At 36.5% G+C, this 19,945-nt stretch overlaps 1 protein-coding gene and 1 long non-coding RNA gene across 7 annotated transcripts in view; both read left to right on the top strand.

Annotated features, from left to right (window-relative positions):
* The window catches only part of LOC135072363 (glutaminase liver isoform, mitochondrial), a 21,271-nt gene extending 1,326 nt beyond the window's left edge, over positions 1–19,945 (top strand). Inside the window, exons 1-11 of one of the 6 annotated variants that reach the window (XM_063966287.1) lie at positions 11,146–11,408; positions 11,495–11,753; positions 11,919–11,971; positions 12,691–12,726; positions 14,537–14,633; positions 15,090–15,450; positions 15,532–15,684; positions 15,929–16,209; positions 16,293–16,601; positions 16,688–16,842; positions 17,634–19,945. In XM_063966287.1, the coding sequence (XP_063822357.1) occupies positions 11,667–11,753; positions 11,919–11,971; positions 12,691–12,726; positions 14,537–14,633; positions 15,090–15,450; positions 15,532–15,684; positions 15,929–16,209; positions 16,293–16,601; positions 16,688–16,842; positions 17,634–17,994 (1,893 nt within the window). In that variant the 5' untranslated portion in view covers positions 11,146–11,408; positions 11,495–11,666 and the 3' untranslated portion in view covers positions 17,995–19,945. Of the gene's footprint in view, positions 1–11,145; positions 11,409–11,494; positions 11,784–11,918; positions 11,972–12,690; positions 12,727–14,536; positions 14,634–15,089; positions 15,451–15,531; positions 15,685–15,928; positions 16,210–16,292; positions 16,602–16,687; positions 16,843–17,633 lie in introns of those variants that run through there. The other 5 variants (XM_063966279.1, XM_063966295.1, XM_063966302.1 and 2 more) reach the window with 5 other exon arrangements.
* LOC135072406 (uncharacterized) lies at positions 2,997–10,517 on the top strand. Its single transcript, XR_010257430.1, has 2 exons — positions 2,997–3,135; positions 8,628–10,517. It is a non-coding gene; the product is annotated as an uncharacterized LOC135072406 (long non-coding RNA).

Raw genomic sequence — 19,945 nt, 5'->3', positions numbered from 1 at the left:
TTTTTTTCTGAACAGATTTCATGTTATTTTGATAAATATTACAGTTATTATTAAAGATTAATAAATGTTATATAAGACTGTTAAAAATCTATATCAATAATAATGACCATTTTTGATTTTGAACACCATACATTGTGTGAGCAGTTTTTGTGTCACAACCACGTGCGCCACTTTAAATATGCGTAACTCGGTAAAAAACTATCTTTGATATTGACATCCCTTGCTAAGTTTTTTAGAACAGTAACATTGTCATCTTATTAGATTTGCAAATGGCTGAACGTAGTGAGAGAGCCGCAAAAAATTATTTCCTATTTATTTGAAAAAAGGGACAACCATAACACGTCCATCCCGTGTACGGTTTTTAAAGGTAGGTATCAATGTCACGCTATTGTTTAAAACATAATTATGTACCTCATGCAGCATAGTTTCAGATAATTGCACAAGATCTGCTAATTCACAGATAGTTTTTTGGATATATCGGACACGTTTCAAATTGTCACGGCCATGGTATTAAAAATGTGTCACCACCGCAAACTATTTAAGTACATGGTCGTGACATTACATGGCGTGGTTGTGGCATTCTAATTTTTTATTTTAATAGTTTTTGTTGTTCTGCTAAATTATTTTGTGTATTGTGCAATTTTTAGGAGTAGCCTTTTAGTAAGTATACAGATTTTTCGCTAGTATGATTTTCTAAATGCCACGAAGGAAAAATGACTGCATTTTCTCATTTCTGCAGTAATATCAAATTTTACTGAGACAGCTCCCGGTAAAGGCCCTGCAGATGGGGTCGGTGTTGTTTTAAAAGTAATTGCTATTAACCATATTTTTAGTGGTAAAGTGACTATGAAACATGTTTAAGTTGTCAAAACCAACTGTTATGTGAATCCTACAGAAATCTCATTTGATACTCAATTACTGTGTTTAAGATTTACTAATTTATTAAGCATATCATATCGAAATCATGTAGGTAGCATATCGGAAGCATGATCAGATAGTGCCAATAATAAAGAGTCGATTCTTTTTATTATTTAGTAGATAATATATTAACTACCTGACGGTAATTTTGATCTCAATTTTTATTAAATTTTTAGATGTTCAGAAAAAAGTATATATTATTACCAAATAACACCTTTGTTGATGAAACGAATTTAGTGTATTTTATTGCTAATCAATTTAAACTATGATGACATAAATTTGACAACATAAATATAAATATTTACAGTAAAAATGTTAAACTGTCACATCCGTGTCATGCAGTGTCACAGCCGTGTTTACGTAGGCTATTTTGTTTCTTTTCCGAGGGCTTTAAGGTTGTCCATATACATCAAAAGTATGCTTTTGGTTTATACTTTCGATACACATCGCAAAAAGTTGAAAAAAAAAACTTTAATTTTTGAAAAAAAAATTGGCACAAATTTAACAATGGCCCATTTAATTTAAAAGAGTTGTTATCATCAATTAATTGAATTCCTAATATTTATAAACCTTTAAACTTTCGTTAAACATACCCAGGGATGAAACTAGTAACTAAAGTTAACTAAACGGTTACTTTCAGAGTGGAATAAACTGTATGAAAATTCAAGATTTTTCCTCTGTTTTCAATTTTACTTTTTCATTTTCATGGTGTATCATAAAATAGGGTCTACATATTCCAAGCAATAAGAATAATGGCTTTCCGCCCGCGGCTTCGCGCGCGTGGACTACATTATCTACATATTTTACGGAACCCAATTTTTTCCAAAATAAAATTTAGCCTATGTTACTCGTGGATAATGTAGCTTTCGAATGGGGAAAAATTTTTTAAAAACGGTCCATTAGTTTTTGAGCCTATTCATTACAACCAAACAAACAAACAAAGTTTACCTCTTTATAATATTAGTGTAGATGTGTGCCCTTTTAAAGGGTCTACATATTTGAACTTTAACTAAGGAAAATACGAAATACTTTATTTCCTAAAAACAAAACAAGCCGCCTGTAATTCAGTCTGGTTTTCCGAAGATTGGTTTTATTTAACATTGATGACTGAAAAGAGGAAATTAACACAGTTAATGATGAATTAATGATCTAATTCATTCATGGGAAAAACTAACTTAATGGAATACAGGAAAGTGATTTCAAATCACTGAAGTTTTTGCCAACTTTATTCGTCCCTGTACTAAGAACCTTTACAACCCACACAACTGTCTCAGAATTCCTAAAATGTGTAAAGAAACGCAGTCAGGAAATCACATCCTTGATTGTGATATAAATAATTAGCGATAGTTTTGAATACACTCTATGAAACAAATTAAAACATTAGCGATAGAAAGTATGTACGCAAGAACTATAAGGTTCTTTTGGCAACATACCAGAAGAATATTAGCAGAAAAATATTCAAGGTTTTGTCAAAGTGGATATTAAGAATGACTTTTCCACTAGAAGTGTCTTAATCCAAAACTCGTAAACAACTTTCTTTTCCGGCCGAGAGAATCAATTGGCTGAAATATTTTCTTCCATTTATGTTTAAAAATTATGTAAGATATAATTATGGTATTTTACGTTTTGTGCTATTATAAAAAAGCTTTTCTAGAACATTCCACGATAAAATACAGGTGCATTACGATCATAAAATATCTCTCTGCCACTTGCTGAAGCTATTGAATTGAATTGAAAATGGCAAAATCCTAAATTGAACACTGCGACATTACGAGTACCTAGTTATGCATCCGTCAGCTCCCTCTGCTCTAGACCAAACAAGATAAGTCATCACTTTCCACTCTACAGTGTAAGCATTCGTAGAATTGTTATTCACATAAGAGATGTGTCAGCAGAACTAAATTGTAAACACCGTACTGGACGACTGCGATCGGCCACAATATTAAATCATTATTAAATCGCCTCCAACTCGGCGAGGACGTGATCACTTAGTTTAATTAAATATAATCCTTTTTAAAAAGCTTCCACCCCGCTCCCGAAATCTGACTGGCGCAGCCGGTAGGATTTATTACTGCAAGTTTTCCTAAAGTTTACGCGATTGGTGTCAAAATCCGCCGTTTAAATTCGTGATACTACGGGAAACTAATAAATCCGCCGAACCAAATAAATTTGTCATCGAAGTACGGGTGGAACGAGTATGCAGAGAACGGTCGGTTGGTGAGTAGAACTTTTCGCCAATCCTTCCACTCCTTATCCTCTGTGTATTTTTCATGCTTTTTAAATCGTAGGGAAATATTGCTACTCCGGGATAGAACTTCTCCCAGGGTATCGCATTTTGTGTTTTCGTCATAAAACTTTATCGTTAACACTTTTCGTTTAGATTTAAGTGAATTAAATATTGAAACAAAGTAAAGAAAATAAATTGAAATAAAGTAAATAAATTGAAATAAAGTAAATAAAGTAAATAAAGTAAATAAAGTAAATAAAGTGAAATAAAGTGAAATAAAGTAAATAAATTGAATATTGAATTAAATTAAATAAGTTTATTGTGTAAAGTAAAAATTATTAAAGTTGTTAAGTTAATTGTCTCTCGAAATTGAACAATTAAATTAAGAACCACTCTTATTTTTACTGTGTATTTTATTGTGTATTTTATTGTGTGTTTTACACGGTAATCACTACGTGTATTTTGATTGTGAATATTGTGTAAAGTACTGTTACAAATTCTGACTGGCGCATATCAATTAATAAATTTAAATTCAGTAAAAATGGCTTCACCACAAATCGAATCCGTACAAATCACGCCAATACCCAACGAGATGCTCAGATTAATTCCATTTTTTAATGGTGACAAAAAACATCTGTTCCTTAAAAAATGTGAGTATGTTATATCGAGATATAGAGGTGGGGTTGAGCAAGATTTATACGTGTACCACGCTATCACTAGCCGCCTTACAGAAAATGCAGCAGCACTGTTATCAGAACAAGAAAATTTAACAAACTGGTCGGAACTTAAGGAAATTCTGACACAACATTTTGGAGACCCGCGTAGTGAGGCATGTATTAATATCGAATTAGAATCACTAAAAATCAGATCGAATGAATCGTACACAGACTTTTGCAACCGCGTGCAATCAACCAGGTCAATGCTTATATCCAAAGTAAACACCATAGCAGACGAGTCAATCCGTCACGCCAAAATCACCATATACAACAACACCGCGTTAAACGTGTTTCTCTATAATTTACCAGAAAACCTTGTGCGCATTGTGAGACTAAAGGCACCGTCCACTTTGGAAGCCGCCCTCTCGATTGTGCTCGAGGAAGTAAACTTTATGGACCAATATAACATGCGAAGCAAAATGCATTCGCAACCCAAACCTAACAATTCGTTTACGCCAACTCAACAGAAATTTTCAGGCAATCAGCCTCATTTTGTCAGCTCTAATGCTTTCAAACCGATAATTCCTCCACAATTTAAATTTGGCCTTCCGCCTAATCAAGGCTACAAACCCTTCCAGCAATATGGAAATAAACCTTTACAACAATTCGGCTATTTCAAGCCTCCGCATCAACCAGGTTTCAGGCCGCCGCAGCAGTTCGGCTACAGGCCTCCACAGCAGTTCGGATATAGACCGCCCCAACAGTTTGGCTATAGACATCCTCCTCAGCAATTCGGTTACAAACCGCCTCAATTCGGCTATAAGCCACAGTTCGGTGCTCAGCAAGCCCAACAAGTCCAGCCGCCACGTATGCAGCTGACCGACGTGTTTATGCGTACGGCTACAAAACCAAACAATGTAAATGAAACAAACTTAAATTATCTGAACTACGATGAATCAGAACAGTCCTATTACGATCAATATTATGGTGAATACCCTATAGACGAATATAATAACATGTACAGCGAACAGTATTACCCTGATTTCGAGGAAACTCCCGAGGAAACCCAGGAAACTGAATTCCAACAGGATTTTCACGAAACAGCCTCCATCAAAGAACCGAACAGATAAACATTAATTGCGATCCGGAATTAACATTACCATATATTTACCTACCGGAACTGGATGCTCGCATGATGATCGACACTGGCAGCATGCGTTCGTTCTTCAGTCCGCGTATTGGCTATCAGTATTTCAGTAAATTCATAAAAAACGAACCATTCCAAGTTGTGAGTACACATTCGTCGAGTATTCACGATGAAACTATGGAAATCCCCCTTTTACCAACATTTAACAGTGACAAACACCACAAATTTTATTTGTATGATGTAGACAAAAGATACGATGGTCTTATTGGAAATGATTTGTTAGAACAATTAGAAGCATTAATTGATTTGAAAAACAGGGTCCTTAGGACTAAAACAGCATGTATTCCGATAATTAATAACAACCTTAACTACGTTATTAATTTACCTCCACGTTCAGAAAAACGCGTAAAGTTACCTGTTGACCAATATTCAGGTGACGCTATTCTAAATTACAGAGAATTTACAGACGGCGTTAGAATGCCTAGTGCAATCGTTAACTGTCGCAACGGATACGCATCCACGATTATTCAAAACACTTTAGACAGACCAATCAGTTATAAAATCACTTGCCCATTTAAAGTTAATAAATTCGAATTGACTGACATTCAAGTTAACACGACACAAAACATGAATGACATCGAAATTGACAATTTGCTTGAAGAGAATTTGGTAAAGTTACGATTAGACCACACAAACGACGAAGAGCGTGAAAAAAATTTACAGCCTTTGTCATAAATATAAAAACATATTTTATTGCGATCAACTTCCATTAACATTCACAAACAAAAGTAAACATCAGATAAGGACAAAAAATGAGGATCCAATCCACGTAAAGCCATATAGACAGGCCCCAGCTCAGCAAGCTGAAATTACTAAACAAGTAGAAAAAATGTTAAAAGATAATGTAATCCAGGAATCCCACTCTCCTTGGAGTGCACCAGTTCACCTAGTGCCAAAAAAAATGGACGCATCTGGTGAAACAAAATACAGAATGGTTATCGACTACAGACGTTTGAACGACATAACGATCGACGACAAATACCCATTACCAAACATTAATGACTTATTTGATAAATTAGGAAAAAGCGTTTACTTCAGTACGATTGATTTAGCTAGCGGATATCATCAGATTGAGGTAGAAAAATCCGACAGACAAAAAACTGCCTTTAGCACACAAAACGGTCATTATGAGTTTCTCAGAATGCCCTTTGGACTTAAAACAGCTCCGGCAACATTCCAAAGAACTATGGATAATATACTTAGAGGTCTACAAGGACTCCATTGCATGGTTTACCTTGATGACATAATTGTGTATTCCAGCAGCTTAGATCAACACCTGGAACATCTAAAATCAATTTTCGACAGACTTAGAGCCACTAACCTTAAAATTCAACTTGATAAATCCGAGTTCCTTCGTAAGGAAGTGCTTTACCTAGGACACACCATCACGAAAAACGGTCTTAAACCTAATGATGATAAAATTGACGCTGTATTAAATTACCCAATTCCGAAAACGACCACAGAAATAAAGAGCTTTTTAGGACTTGTAGGATATTACAGGCGCTTTATTAAAGACTTTGCTAAAGTTACAAAACCATTAACGTCATGTTTAAAGAAACGAAATAAAATCGTAATAAATCAGGAATATACAGACGCATTTAACAAATGTAAGGAATTACTTACACATGCCCCATTATTACAATACCCAGACTATGACAAGCAATTCATATTAACAACAGACGCATCGAATGTAGCATTGGGCGCAGTACTCTCACAAGGACAAGTAGGCAAAGATAAACCCATAGCGTATGCTAGCCGCACACTTAGTGATACTGAAGCTCGATACAGTACAATCGAACGCGAATTACTTGCTATTGTATGGGCTGTAAAACACTTCAGACCTTATCTCTATGGTCGTAAATTTGTCATTTACACAGATCACAGACCTTTGGCATGGCTTAACTCGCTAAAGGATCCAAACAGCAAATTAACTCGATGGCGTTTACGCTTACAGGATTACGATTTCGATATCGTGTACAAAAACGGGAAACAAAACACAAACGCAGACGCGTTATCCCGCATAAAAGTAAATGCTCTTGATTCAGATAATCAGTCCATGAAAGTAAATGTTAGCAAAAAGGAAAAACGTATTCAAAAACATGTTGATAAAGTAGTAAAGAAAATAGAAAAATTATCATCAGGAAGTACAATAGTAATTTCCGACTCTACATCCTCAGAAGGAAGTAGACAATTAGATTCAGAATATCCGATTCCATCGTCAAATAATTCAGACTGTGTCGATGAACAATCAAATAACTCACAAACTATTCATTCCGCAAAAGATACCGAATCACAAGGCATCCCAATCTTAAACGAAGCAATCGATAACAAACCTAATCAAATATTAGTCTTTGAACGATTCGATAATGAACTTTCAGTCAAAAACCTTTCGCGCGACAAGCAAAAAGTTCTTGAAGTACATTTACCTGATAATAATGCAGAATTAGTAAAACAGTTTTTAAAAGAATATATCAAACCTAAAACAAAGTATTTCATTTATTTTGAATCAGATCAACTTAGACGAATTTTCACAGACGTAATTATTAAACTTTTTAAGAAAGATGTAGTTCAGTTTTACGAGTGTACAGAACGGGTAAATTACATAGAAGACGAGGGTGAACAAAAAGCAATAGTTATCCAATACCATGAAGGAAAAACATGCCACCGTGGTATTAAGGAAACATTGATTAGAATTCGTAGAAATCATTTTTGGCCTAACATGCAACAAACAGTTTCCGCAATCATTAACGCTTGCGAAGCCTGCCGTAAAATGAAATACGATAGGAAACCCATAAAACCATTTTTACAATTAACTAAAACTCAAGATTCCCCATTTCAGGAAATTTTCATTGATCTCTTCAGTATTGAAGGAATCACATATTTAACCCTAATTGACGCCTTCAGCAAATTAGGACAAGCAATAGAAATACCTAGCAAATCAACATCAGACGTTACTAGAGCACTTATGAAATATTTCTCATTCTACGGAATTCCAAAACGTATAAGCTCAGATCCAGGAACCGAATTTAACAACGAACTCATGAAAGAATTTCTAAATTTACATAAAGTTGAACTTCACATCGGAACCCCAAATAACCCTAATTCTATGGGACTTATCGAACGCTTTCACTCGACAATTATAGAGATCTATAGATTGGCTAAATACGAAAGACGATGTACAGATGCCGCATCAGTTATGACATATTCAGTAATGGCATATAACCACACCATCCACTCTGTAACTGAGTTAACACCATTTGAGGTAGTTTTTGGTCATACAGATTCAGACAGTCCATTTAGAATCAATTTCGAAAAGCAATATTATCAGCAATTAGTTCAAGATCATGCGAAACGTACAAAGCACTTATATAAATACATAGCTCAGAAAACGACAGCCAAAAAGGAAACCATTAGGGAAAAGAAAGGTGGTGAAACAGATATAGAGTTTTCCGAAGGAAACATAATATTTGCAAAAGACGTAAATAAGCGTAAAAGCAAAGACAAACCACGTTATGTAAAAGCAAAGGTTGTAGGCAAAGCCAAGCGAAACATCTTACCAATTAAAGTAGGTGATAGGACTACCAAAGTGCCTATTAAAAACATAAAACGCCCTCCGCAGGTGGTGCCTTCTGCTGATGATAGGGACGCAGGCGCTGGCCCTTCAACTGCAACCGATTAAAGATAATCCAGGCATTCTACCGGTAAAACAAGGACAAGCATTTTTGCAAACAGATTTTTGGACAATTATTAAAGTAATCAACTTAAAAGGAATTTACTCCGATCTTGTTAGTTTAACCAATAGTTACAGGCAATTAGACACTTTAATCGATTATAACAATCCATATTATCATGAATTTATCAATAATAAATATCACACTGATTTCATCCGCGACATAACATTAGAAAAATACAAGCAATTAGTACCACAGCAACGCTATAAGCGAGGCCTTATTAATCCATTAGGATCTCTTATAAAGTTAATAACAGGAAACCTTGACCACGATGATGCACTTAAATATGATAAGTTGACTTCTCAATTGAGTAATAATCAAGTTATAATATCTAAGAAAATTACCCTGGTCTCAAAAATGTTCGACAGTTTCATAAATATTTCAGAGCAAATAAATAACAACTCTATTATTATTGATGAACGCTTGAAACGAGTTGAAAGCCTATTGCAAAACATAACGTCCACACAAAACGATTGGACTTTTTCTAAATACATACTAGGAGTGTATAACATATTCATAAGTAGTTTCCGTACAATATTTATAAGATTAAGTGAAATAGAAACAGCATTAGCATTAAGTAGAGTATCCATTTTACACCAAGCAATTGTAAACTCTACAGAATTATTGTATCATTTAAAGTTAATTTCAAACTCTGCCAATTTAGTTTACCAGCCTACGGAAAGTAATTTGTTAAATTTAGAAGAAACTATTTGTGTAAAATCTTATATGAAACAGGATCAGATAACATTTATTTTAGAAATACCATTGATAGATAATTATACTTACAATTATTATAAGATATACTCACTTCCTATATTCCAAGAATCCCAAAACGTTACGCTTTCCATTTTCCCCAAATTTCCTTACCTTTTGGCGAAGGGTTTGAAATACTTACCGATCGTAACACCGTGTCGCCCGCTTGCCGCCGGCGATCGCTTCCTGTGCTCTACGGACAACCAGGCTCTACATAACGAGCCTACCTGCGTGGAACAGCTGATGAGGTTCAGTAAGGACCTTACCTCCTGCAAGCAGCACCAGATCCAGCTGGAAGAAGTAAAACTCCAGCAGCTCAACGCGAACAACTGGATTCTGTACAGCAGACTGAAAGGCACGCTGACCAAACATTGCGACAGCGAAGTCAGTAAGCAGTCAGTCTTCGGCACGTACATCATCACCATCGATGAGCCCTGTGACCTGGAAATCCATGGCCTGCAGATCCACCATCGACTCTACATTTCATCAGACATCGTAGAACACGTACCGGTGATTCACCTACCCGAGCTACCTGTAAACGCAACGCTATCCGGTGCACGCGCACTCAATATGCATGGAATCAATTTGGACAAAATCAAATACATGTCGTACGCCCTGAAACACAGTGCAGCAATCAGTGCTAGTGAAAATGAAACAGACACTTCTTATTTTACATACTTTACATTTGTATTAGTTTTGATTCTTTTTATGTTAATTGTGTTAATTGCCTTCCGCAAACATGTAAAAATTTTATGTAAACGAAATTATCGGAATACTCATAAAAATGAAACTTCCGATAATTTCTCACTTAGGGAGGGAGGAGTTATGCATCCGTCAGCTCCCTCTGCTCTAGACTAAACAAGATAAGTCATCACTTTCCACTCTACAGTGTAAGCATTCGTAGAATTGTTATTCACATAAGAGATGTGTCAGCAGAACTAAATTGTAAACACCGTACTGGACGACTGCGATCGGCCACAATATTAAATCATTATTAAATCGCCTCCAACTCGGCGAGGACGTGATCACTTAGTTTAATTAAATATAATCCTTTTTAAAAAGCTTCCACCCCGCTCCCGAAATCTGACTACCTACACAATAATAAGCAATGATTCTGATTCTGATTTTTTTGAAACGCTACCATTATTTCCTGGAAAGTGGGTAGAAAGTAAAGTACACTTTAGTTATATCAGTTTTACAAAGAGGATTTCAAATGACTTACTAGTAGTCCCCTTACTAGGTAATCCTGTCTTTTGGGGACTCGAGCATGGTACAAAAATGTTTGATAAAATAAAAATTAAGATCGCTATAGTTAATAAGGAATACTTGGTTTTGCAGGTGAAACCTTAACGTGTACTCGTACTTATAGAATAAACAATTAAATTGTATTAAAAATTTATTAAAAGCTATTACTTATCTATTTCAATTCTTTTTAGTTTTGTATTATTTTTAAGTACGAGTAACTATAAGTAGCACAACTAGCTACCTACAATAAATGGCTTAGTAAGTAATACAGTTACAATACAATTTTTAATTACCTACTTAACACTAAATGGGCAAAGTTAAATTTTATTCCAATTTATATGACTAGTACCCAAAATGTAGATAGCAATATCAAGACACTAAATCATGTCTGTCTGATTATTATAAGCCCTTCATTTGATAAGGACCTTGCAAACACGAATCAAATGATAAGTATACTTCAGACTCAGTATTAAGTTTATAAATCAAAGCTGCCAGACTATTGATTCGTGGTTTAGGGTTTAGGTACTGTTACGTATCAGACAGTATCAGTCACTTCTCAGGTAACCTGAAATCGAACCGTTTTGTCTGTGCGTACACAGAAAGTATCATTTCAGACGTGACGTATATTTTAAATTGCCCAATTTACGGGATATGCCGTGATTCGCTAAGTGGTAACTGTTGTATATAAATTAAAATCGTGTTGATAACGTGACTAAAAAGTCAAATGGTTTTCCCGTAACTTTTCGTCACATTAAAGGTAAACGCTGAAAGTAAACAGTGGTAGATAAAGGAGCGTCGCGCGTAGGCGGGGCCCTGACTGGCAGTCAGTTGGCGCCTGCGCGTTGGCCCAGCACGGTGGAACGCCAGCGCGACCGGTTGACCCACTCCGGCTCAGTCCCTCGTCATCTGTTCAGCGTTTGGCCGTGGCCATGAACAGCCGACAACTCCGACGACTGGCTACCGCCGCCAGGCCCCTAAAACCTTCCCCGTGTCTTCGCGTCCGAAATTACAGTCAAGTGAGACCCGTCTATGTAATCGATAAACATGTGAGTGTCCTTTGCTATTTGTCGCCATGGAATCTACAGCGGTTGCCCGGAGACGGTTCGAAAAAGTACCTGCCTACTTGGGGATTAGGCAATATCATTGATAAATCATGCTAAAATGTTTCATTATTGTTTCAGAAATGGCGGAACTCGGCGCCGACGTTCTACGCCGTTCAAACCATCGATATGAGGTAGGTACGCTGCATCTCTACAATTGTATTTTATCACTGAAAACAGATCTATTTCAGTGCAGCGAAGCCGTCAGGTTTCCATTAGAAATAAATTGACGTTAATGACCCACATCGACTCCTATTGATCTATATTGAACTGCGAATGATATTGTTCTCGCGTCAGCCGGCGAAGCGCCGGACGGGTACTTGTCCAATTCACCCCTGACATTTACTTAGAGCTGTTTGCATGTTTAGTTTACCGTCTATGTTTGTATAACTTTTTACGTGCTCAGTCTGTCACGTTTACATAAAAATCTAATGAAAGTAGCAATACATCTTAAGTTTAGTCGAAAGAAGTTAAAAATGTAGAGTTCGGTAATCTTAACGCCAATAAAAATTCAAAAGTCATAACCTGCCATATTTGATATTACCATGTTATACTTACTCTTAACGATTACGACTTACATAATTCTGCATTATTTGTCTAGGAATCATCCACTAAGGACTGGTAGTTTCGGCATAGTTCGAAAGTCTATGCCTATGATTAGTTTCAGCTAAAGTCCTACGATGTTTTTGCTAGATAGGAGTATTTTTGTTGTTTCAGAAGATAATGTTTTACAGTTCCTATGACAACTCTACTAATTTCAGTCTATTCCTTATGCATCAGACAAATGTTTTGACGTCACGATTCTAGAAGCGAAATGTCTTACTTATGCATGTTTTCACGTTTTATGATGCAGACCTTACTCGTTCGTGCACAACGTTGATCCCGTCTTGTGAGTATACGAGTAGTCCAGGGTTTACGTGTTTTGCATGGCTATGATTATTTTGTATAAAAATCTCTAAATTGTTATCTGTTGTTAATAGACTGCTGTTTTTATATACCGATTCTAAATTATCTAATTCGTTATTACTTTTGCTTATTTTACACCTCGGATATTTAGTAGGTGGGTAAATGTCATTTTCTACTTTGATGTGAGTAATTAGACTAATTAGATATTTTGAAGCTGCTTTGCACAATAATCGACTGTATAAATAAATATTTGCAAACTATGTGTGTAATTAAAAATTAACTTAAAGACTGGGCGATAGTAAGTATGATTTGATATAATATGCTTTGCTTAGAATACGAGTAATGCCTAGTCTTGTTGGGTAATCTATTCGTTACCTGATACTTGGTATATCTCAGTCCATAAGCTTACTACGAAGTGCTTAGTGAAAGAACCTGGTAACAAAGACTGAAATACCGTAACGTCGCGTCGTTTTATTGCATTCTTTGATATCGATTTAATCGAAAGGCTTTAATAACCGAGTTCCGATGGTTGAATGGCTTCTTTTGATTACACCAGCTTTAGTTTGTGGTAAATATTCCGTTTTATGTATAAGTTGACGATCTTTTTTGGTGCTTGATCTAAGTTTTGTTGTAGTGAGTACTTTCCACTTTTGAGCTCGTTTTTTACCTTTTTTTATGTTATTCCTGATTCTACCTACCTATATGAGTATATCAGTGGTAATAATAGGTAAATTGATATATCGGTTGTATGATGAATGGCTTCAATTTTATCTTTGTAATGAATGGACAGCAGTAGGTAGAGTCAAAAGTAAATCTTTAGAAGGTATGATTTCAGATGATGAAATAAATAAGGCTGCAACTGTATTACATAATTATTAAGATTTATTTGCAATTTTCTTACTAATTGACAGTAAAATTGCAAAGCACAAAGCCCGTTAAATATGTAGGTATTATCAGTCAAAGCAAGCTTTCATTAGTAATAGTTAATGACGTCGGCAAAATGGATATTATATTGTAAGATAAGATTAACCTGAATAATGAAGTTTTTATGAGTAGTATATCAATAATACATGTGGTGTTGCATAAGTTCTGTTATTATGATGCTAGGCATATATTTTTATAAGGTTCATTGATGATTTATTGGGTAGGCAGATACCTATGACGCGTGGATTGTAAACAGTCATAACTGTCAACTTCCTCGCTAAAAGTTAGCATTGATTATAATGAAGATGGAAAGACCACCTAGCTTGGTGGTAAGTACACGTAGAACTTACAAAACCACCTGTGATTGCGGGTTTGAGTCAAGTTGTTCCTACTAGCCTGATGATTACAAGAGATTCATCTATCTTAGTGCTACAGAACATGTACTACGTACATGCCTTATTACTTGGTTTTTATAATTTTGTGACAGGCTAAAACTAGTTATGTTCTTCCTCCGATTATAAATCTTCAAAAAACAAAATTTCTAGCCCACGTCAGTGGGTGTCGGCTGAGTAGGAAAAAACCAGCTGCTTAGCTTTAGACGTCGACAAAAATAAAACGTCAGGTGATCATAGTGATCTACGTGGTAGACACACCCGCGAACTAAGTACGTCACTGCTTCACGCCATATTTTTAGATCGTGGTGGAAAACATGTTTGCAATTGTAATATTTCAATATTTGCAGCTATGACAAGTAATAGGTAGCCATTGGTTTGCCAATTAGCATCCGTTACGTTTGCATGTTAGTAACTTAGTACCCTATAATATTGTCTCCACGATATCAAACTAAAAGCCGTCTCCTTCATTCGCAGGGTTCGCGAAGGTTCTCACAGAAATGCCGACGACGTCCTATTTGATATGTTCAAGAATGAAGACACGGGACTTATGCCAGTTGGAAAGTTTTTGGCCGTGAGTAATCATTTCTAAAATTAATTCTTATCTTATTAATTAACTAACTCGTGAGCACGTGAACTCCGCGACTTCATCTGCGCGCGTTTCCCATTATTATTTCAACCTACGATTGAGTTGTATTTTGTCTCTATAATACCCAAATTCAGAATAAAGCGCATATCCTAATTCAGTACATCAGAGATTAAAAAGGTAATTTCTTTCCGCGAGACAAAGTTAAAACCGACAAACATGCATAATGTCTGTGTTTAAATAAAAGCATTTTGAACATGTCGTTAAATAATAATAAAATAGCTAAGTATGTCTGAGTCTTATATCAACACTTTTCGTAAATTAAAATGCATAGTTATATCAGTTAATTATGTGCGATGACGACATGATGAGTTATTTTAAATTCAGTCTTTGCCTTTTTACAGAATAAACATATATTTTAATTAGCATTTTTAAAAATTACAGGCCTTGAGAACCACCGGGATAAGAAAGAACGATTCTCGCGTGAAAGAAGTAATGCACAATCTATACAAAGTACATAAAGAACAAAATTTCGAAGGAGGCTCCCCAGAAACGCTGAAGCTAGATAGAAAAACATTTAAGGAAGTGATTGCTCCCAACATTGTTTTGATTACGAGGGCATTCCGCAGTCAGTTTGTCATTCCTGACTTCCAAGACTTCATAAAGGATATTGAGGAGATGTACTGGGCTGCAAAGAGCAACACCGATGGAAAAGTGGCCAGTTACATACCGCAGCTGGCTCGGGCCAACCCAGACTGTTGGGGAGTCAGCGTCTGCACAATCGACGGCCAAAGATTCTCTATTGGTATGTATTGTAAAGTTCGTTAAAATCATATAATCAGGTAGATACTAGCGTGACGCTATTAATTTATTGCGGCGTTCGTAGGTGACGTGACTGTCCCATTCACACTACAGTCCACGAGTAAGCCCCTGACTTACGCAATGGCGCTCGAAACTCTGGGACCTGATGTGGTGCACAAATATGTTGGCACGGAGCCCAGCGGACGGAACTTCAATGAACTCGTCTTGGACTACAATAGTGCGTAATACTTACATACTACTTTTAATGCTATTAAGATAATATACTAAAATATAATACTAACTACTTAATTAAGACACTAATTACTAGATCTACATAACTAAATAACTACTTTAGTCTATAAATAAAATGACAACATAAACAAACAAAATTCTTTGAAGATGTAAATGACGCTTGTTGTTTGAATCAACAAAATCCCTTGCCAAACACTGCCTGCTATATTGTTTACATTTTATGCCAACAGTGAAACCGCACAACCCGATGATCAACGCTGGTGCAATTTTATTATGCTCATTACTGAAAACCTTGGACAAGCCCGAAATGACTCTCGCTGAAAAGTTCGACTACGTCATGTCATTCTTTAGTCGCCTTGCGGGAAATGAGGTGTTGGGTTTCAATAATGCAGTATTTCTGTCCGAGAGAGAGGCAGCTGACAGAAACTATGCGCTGGGATTTTACATGCGCGAGCATAAATGCTATCCGGAAAAGACAAATCTTCGGGAATGCATGGATTTCTATTTCCAGGTTGGTTGTTGTTAATTGCTGAAACTTTACTGCTAGGAAGACTTCGGTAAAACGACAATCATCCATACCTTTACTTTTTTCAGTGTTGTTCCATGGAGGCAAACTGTGATATAATGTCGATAATGGCAGCGACCCTCGCAAACGGAGGAATATGCCCAATCACGGACGAGAAAGTTTTGCGTCCAGACTCTGTCCGTAACGTTCTGTCCCTGATGCACAGCTGCGGAATGTACGACTACTCGGGACAGTTCGCCTTCAAAGTGGGATTGCCTGCAAAATCTGGAGTTTCGGGAGCTATGCTTATTGTTGTCCCCAATGTAATGGGCATCTGCACTTGGTCTCCGCCTTTGGATCCTCTAGGAAACAGCTGCAGGGGTCTTCAGTTCTGTGACGTAACTATCTTGATTTTTACATTCATTAGATAGGTAATTCTTTTTTCTGAACTCTTCATCAAAATTAACCGTATTTTTTATTTCAGGCCCTAATAGAGCGATTCAATTTCCATAAATACGACAATATCCGCTACGCGAGTCATAAAAAGGATCCAAGACGGTACAAGTTTGAAACCACCGGTCTCAGTATTGTGAATCTGTTATTCTCAGCGGCAAGTGGAGACCTTAGTGCTCTAAGAAGGTAAGAAAAACTTTATTTGGTTTACTTATACGTTAAGTGAGCATGTTTTTACATAAAATGTTGCTGTTTGTCAGCTCTCCTTCAGAGTCAGAAGCAACTGCTCTGCTCCCTGTGCCGGAAAAATCGACCGAATAATGTATAAAAAACAAGTAACACTTTCAAGTGCTTTCATTTAAATTCAATTGAATTGCTTTACCCTATTTTATCAGGCGTTAAATGTATGTATAGGTAGTTACAAAACACTAGAATACCGTAAGCATTGGCTTCAGTCATCGTATTCTTCACGTAGGTACTTATCTCAATCAATCATGTCTATGCTCTACATTTTATCATGAACAGTAGCGGCGTAAGGGGGGGGGCAGTGGGGGCGGTCCGCCCCGGGTGCCAAGCATCAGGGGGTGACACAAAACGCGCAGATTAGTACTCACTGGCACATCTGCATGGCAAAATCTGCGGTCTATGTCATGATACGGGGGGGGGGGGGGGGGGGGGGGGGTACGATTGTATTTCAATCTTCGAATCAGTAGGTAACCCCAAAATCCTGGGGGGTACCAGGGGGTGCCATAGGACTTATGACGGGGGGGACGGGGGGGTGATCGCCCCGGGTGCCAACCCATGCTACGCCGCCACTGATCATGAATGCCTTCTAGACTAGTACCTACTTAGTAACTGTCCATCAGTATTATAGTAGGTATATTCTACATAAGAGATGCAGTCGTATGTAATTACATAAGCTTAATTCTGCTTGGAATTCCTGACAGTATAAACTAATGTTTTTCTTTTGTTTTCAGGCACCACTTATCTGGAATGGACATGACATTATCGGACTACGACGGCCGCACTGCTCTGCATTTAGCGGCGGCTGAAGGGCACCTAGCGTGTGTAGACTTCCTCTTAGCCCAATGCGCGGTGCCCCATGACCCCCGCGACCGCTGGGGCAGCCGCCCTCTAAACGAGGCCGAAACATTCGGCCACACTGCCGTAGTCAATTACCTCAAGGATTGGGAACGCACACATCCTCATAACGAGGCTACTGACGCTCCACCGTCTTCTGTAGACGATTTATTAGAAGCAAAACCCGACGCCAACGACGCCGTCAAAGACCCAAGTATACAAGAGATCGTTTCGAGGAATGGTGATAAAGTACAGTAGAGAATCTCAATGCTTGAATTTATAATCTCATTAAACAATGGCCAGTTATTATATTAGATACATGTATTTGCAATTTGTAATGTATACTGTGGAATACTATTTAAACTTATACAAGTAGTAGGCTGCACAGTCAGATATTTATGTTGAAAAGTCTGTTCTTTCTAATTTATATCTGCTTAATGTGATACAAGCAAAGCTGTTACTGTTCTATTTACATGTGACTCGCATTCTTTCTGGCTGTATAAGTAATCTAATGGGTGGTAATCCTAAGGTGGGTTTTGAAATATGACATATTTAACATTCCATTAAATAATATCCACCCAAGTTAAACAATTTTCAAACAAGATACTAGGGCAAGTGACCCGGTTGTGGCCACCGACCCCTTTGTGGCCATTTAGAACTTCAAATCGTTATAACTAAGGCAAAGACTAATATATTACTCTATGGTTTACGGGAATAAAAATATCTAATATTAGCAACACTGATAGCGTTAACAGCTTTGATGTGTCAAGCTTCACTTCAATCCAACAAGTCATTACTTTTTGAGAAGCGTTAATTGTTTTAAGTCTTAGCAAAAAGGCTAAGGCGAGCGGGTGAGTAAACAATCATTATTTTCTAAATCCTTTTTATTTTTTTAAATGTTTATGTTAATCCTTAATAAAGAATACACTGTCTATGTGGTACTAATGATATTTTATCGCTATTTGTTTAGTAAGTGGGTTTATGAGAGGTGGCCACTAATGGAGCCAGAATGAATGAATTTTCCCATCTTTGGCCACATGACTGGCCAAAAGTGGTGCACGTAGAACCCCACTTTTGGCCATTTAGTTTTTATCGTGATTTTTCAATTTAATTACTTAGCTATTTTGATATAAGTAATCGATTCATTTTCAGAGTTACGATTATAATGCCTCCATCGAAACCAAATACTAAAAAAATCGGTGTTGTGAAAAGAAAATTGTTCCAGTACTAACCGCATAAACTTATAAGGTTAGGTATATAGGTTAATGTTGATCTCCTTATTTGTAATTTCAATTCAAGCTGAGATATTATATTTCATACTAGCGGCCGCCCACGACTTCGTACGCGTGGATCCCGTTTTACCCCCTTCATCTATCTTACGCGGTTTAGATTTTTTCGTACAAATGTTTTTTCCCGCTAACTCCCGTTCCCGTGGGAATTTTGCAATATCCTGTTGTAACTAAGCTTTAAGTTTACTAAGGTACCTACATCCCAAATTTCAAGCGTCTAACTTAAGCGGTTTAGATTTTTCATACAAAAGGATTTTCCCGCTAATTCCTGTTCCCGTGGGAATTCCTAAGTATACTATAACCTGCCCAGGAGTATGAAAAATAATTGTACCAAGTTTCGTTAAAATCCGTCGAGTAGTTTTTGTTTTTTTTTAATGAATTTTGATGGCCAGAACTGGCACATGACTGTGGCCAGAAATGGGGTAAAGCTGGCCAAAAATGGCACAAATTCCCATTCCTTTTTATTTCTACAGGATTATTTTTCCATTGAATCATTATGAAAAAAAATGTATCCTTAGGCTAGATCTAAATATATTTAATCACTTTTTACAAGAAATAAGTCCGTGATAACAAAAACTGTAAAATGATATAGCCTCAAAGTCTAAAAAATTCTTAAAATGGCCAAAACCGGGTCACCTGCCCTATGTGGTTTTTTAAAATGTCTGTTGTTATAATAGTTAGTAGTTTGGAGTGTAGAAGCTTTGTTCATTCTCACTCAAAATAGTTTCCCTAACAATGTAAACAATTATAAAAGGAGTGTTAAACATTTTTGATAGAGATATTAAAATATCATATTCAGACAATAAATAGATATTTTAAAAAATGTTGTAATGATTATACTAGAGGTTGTTCCCAGCCAGTCACATTATAAATGTTGTCCATGTATAAATAAGTCAATTAAATGATTTATGTATTCATTA

Source organism: Ostrinia nubilalis, chromosome 1, assembly GCF_963855985.1.
Source record: "Ostrinia nubilalis chromosome 1, ilOstNubi1.1, whole genome shotgun sequence".
Classification (NCBI taxonomy): Eukaryota; Metazoa; Arthropoda; class Insecta; order Lepidoptera; family Crambidae; genus Ostrinia; species Ostrinia nubilalis.
The sequence above is the reverse complement of the archived record's forward strand: the minus strand, read 5'-3'. Positions and strand labels throughout refer to the sequence as shown.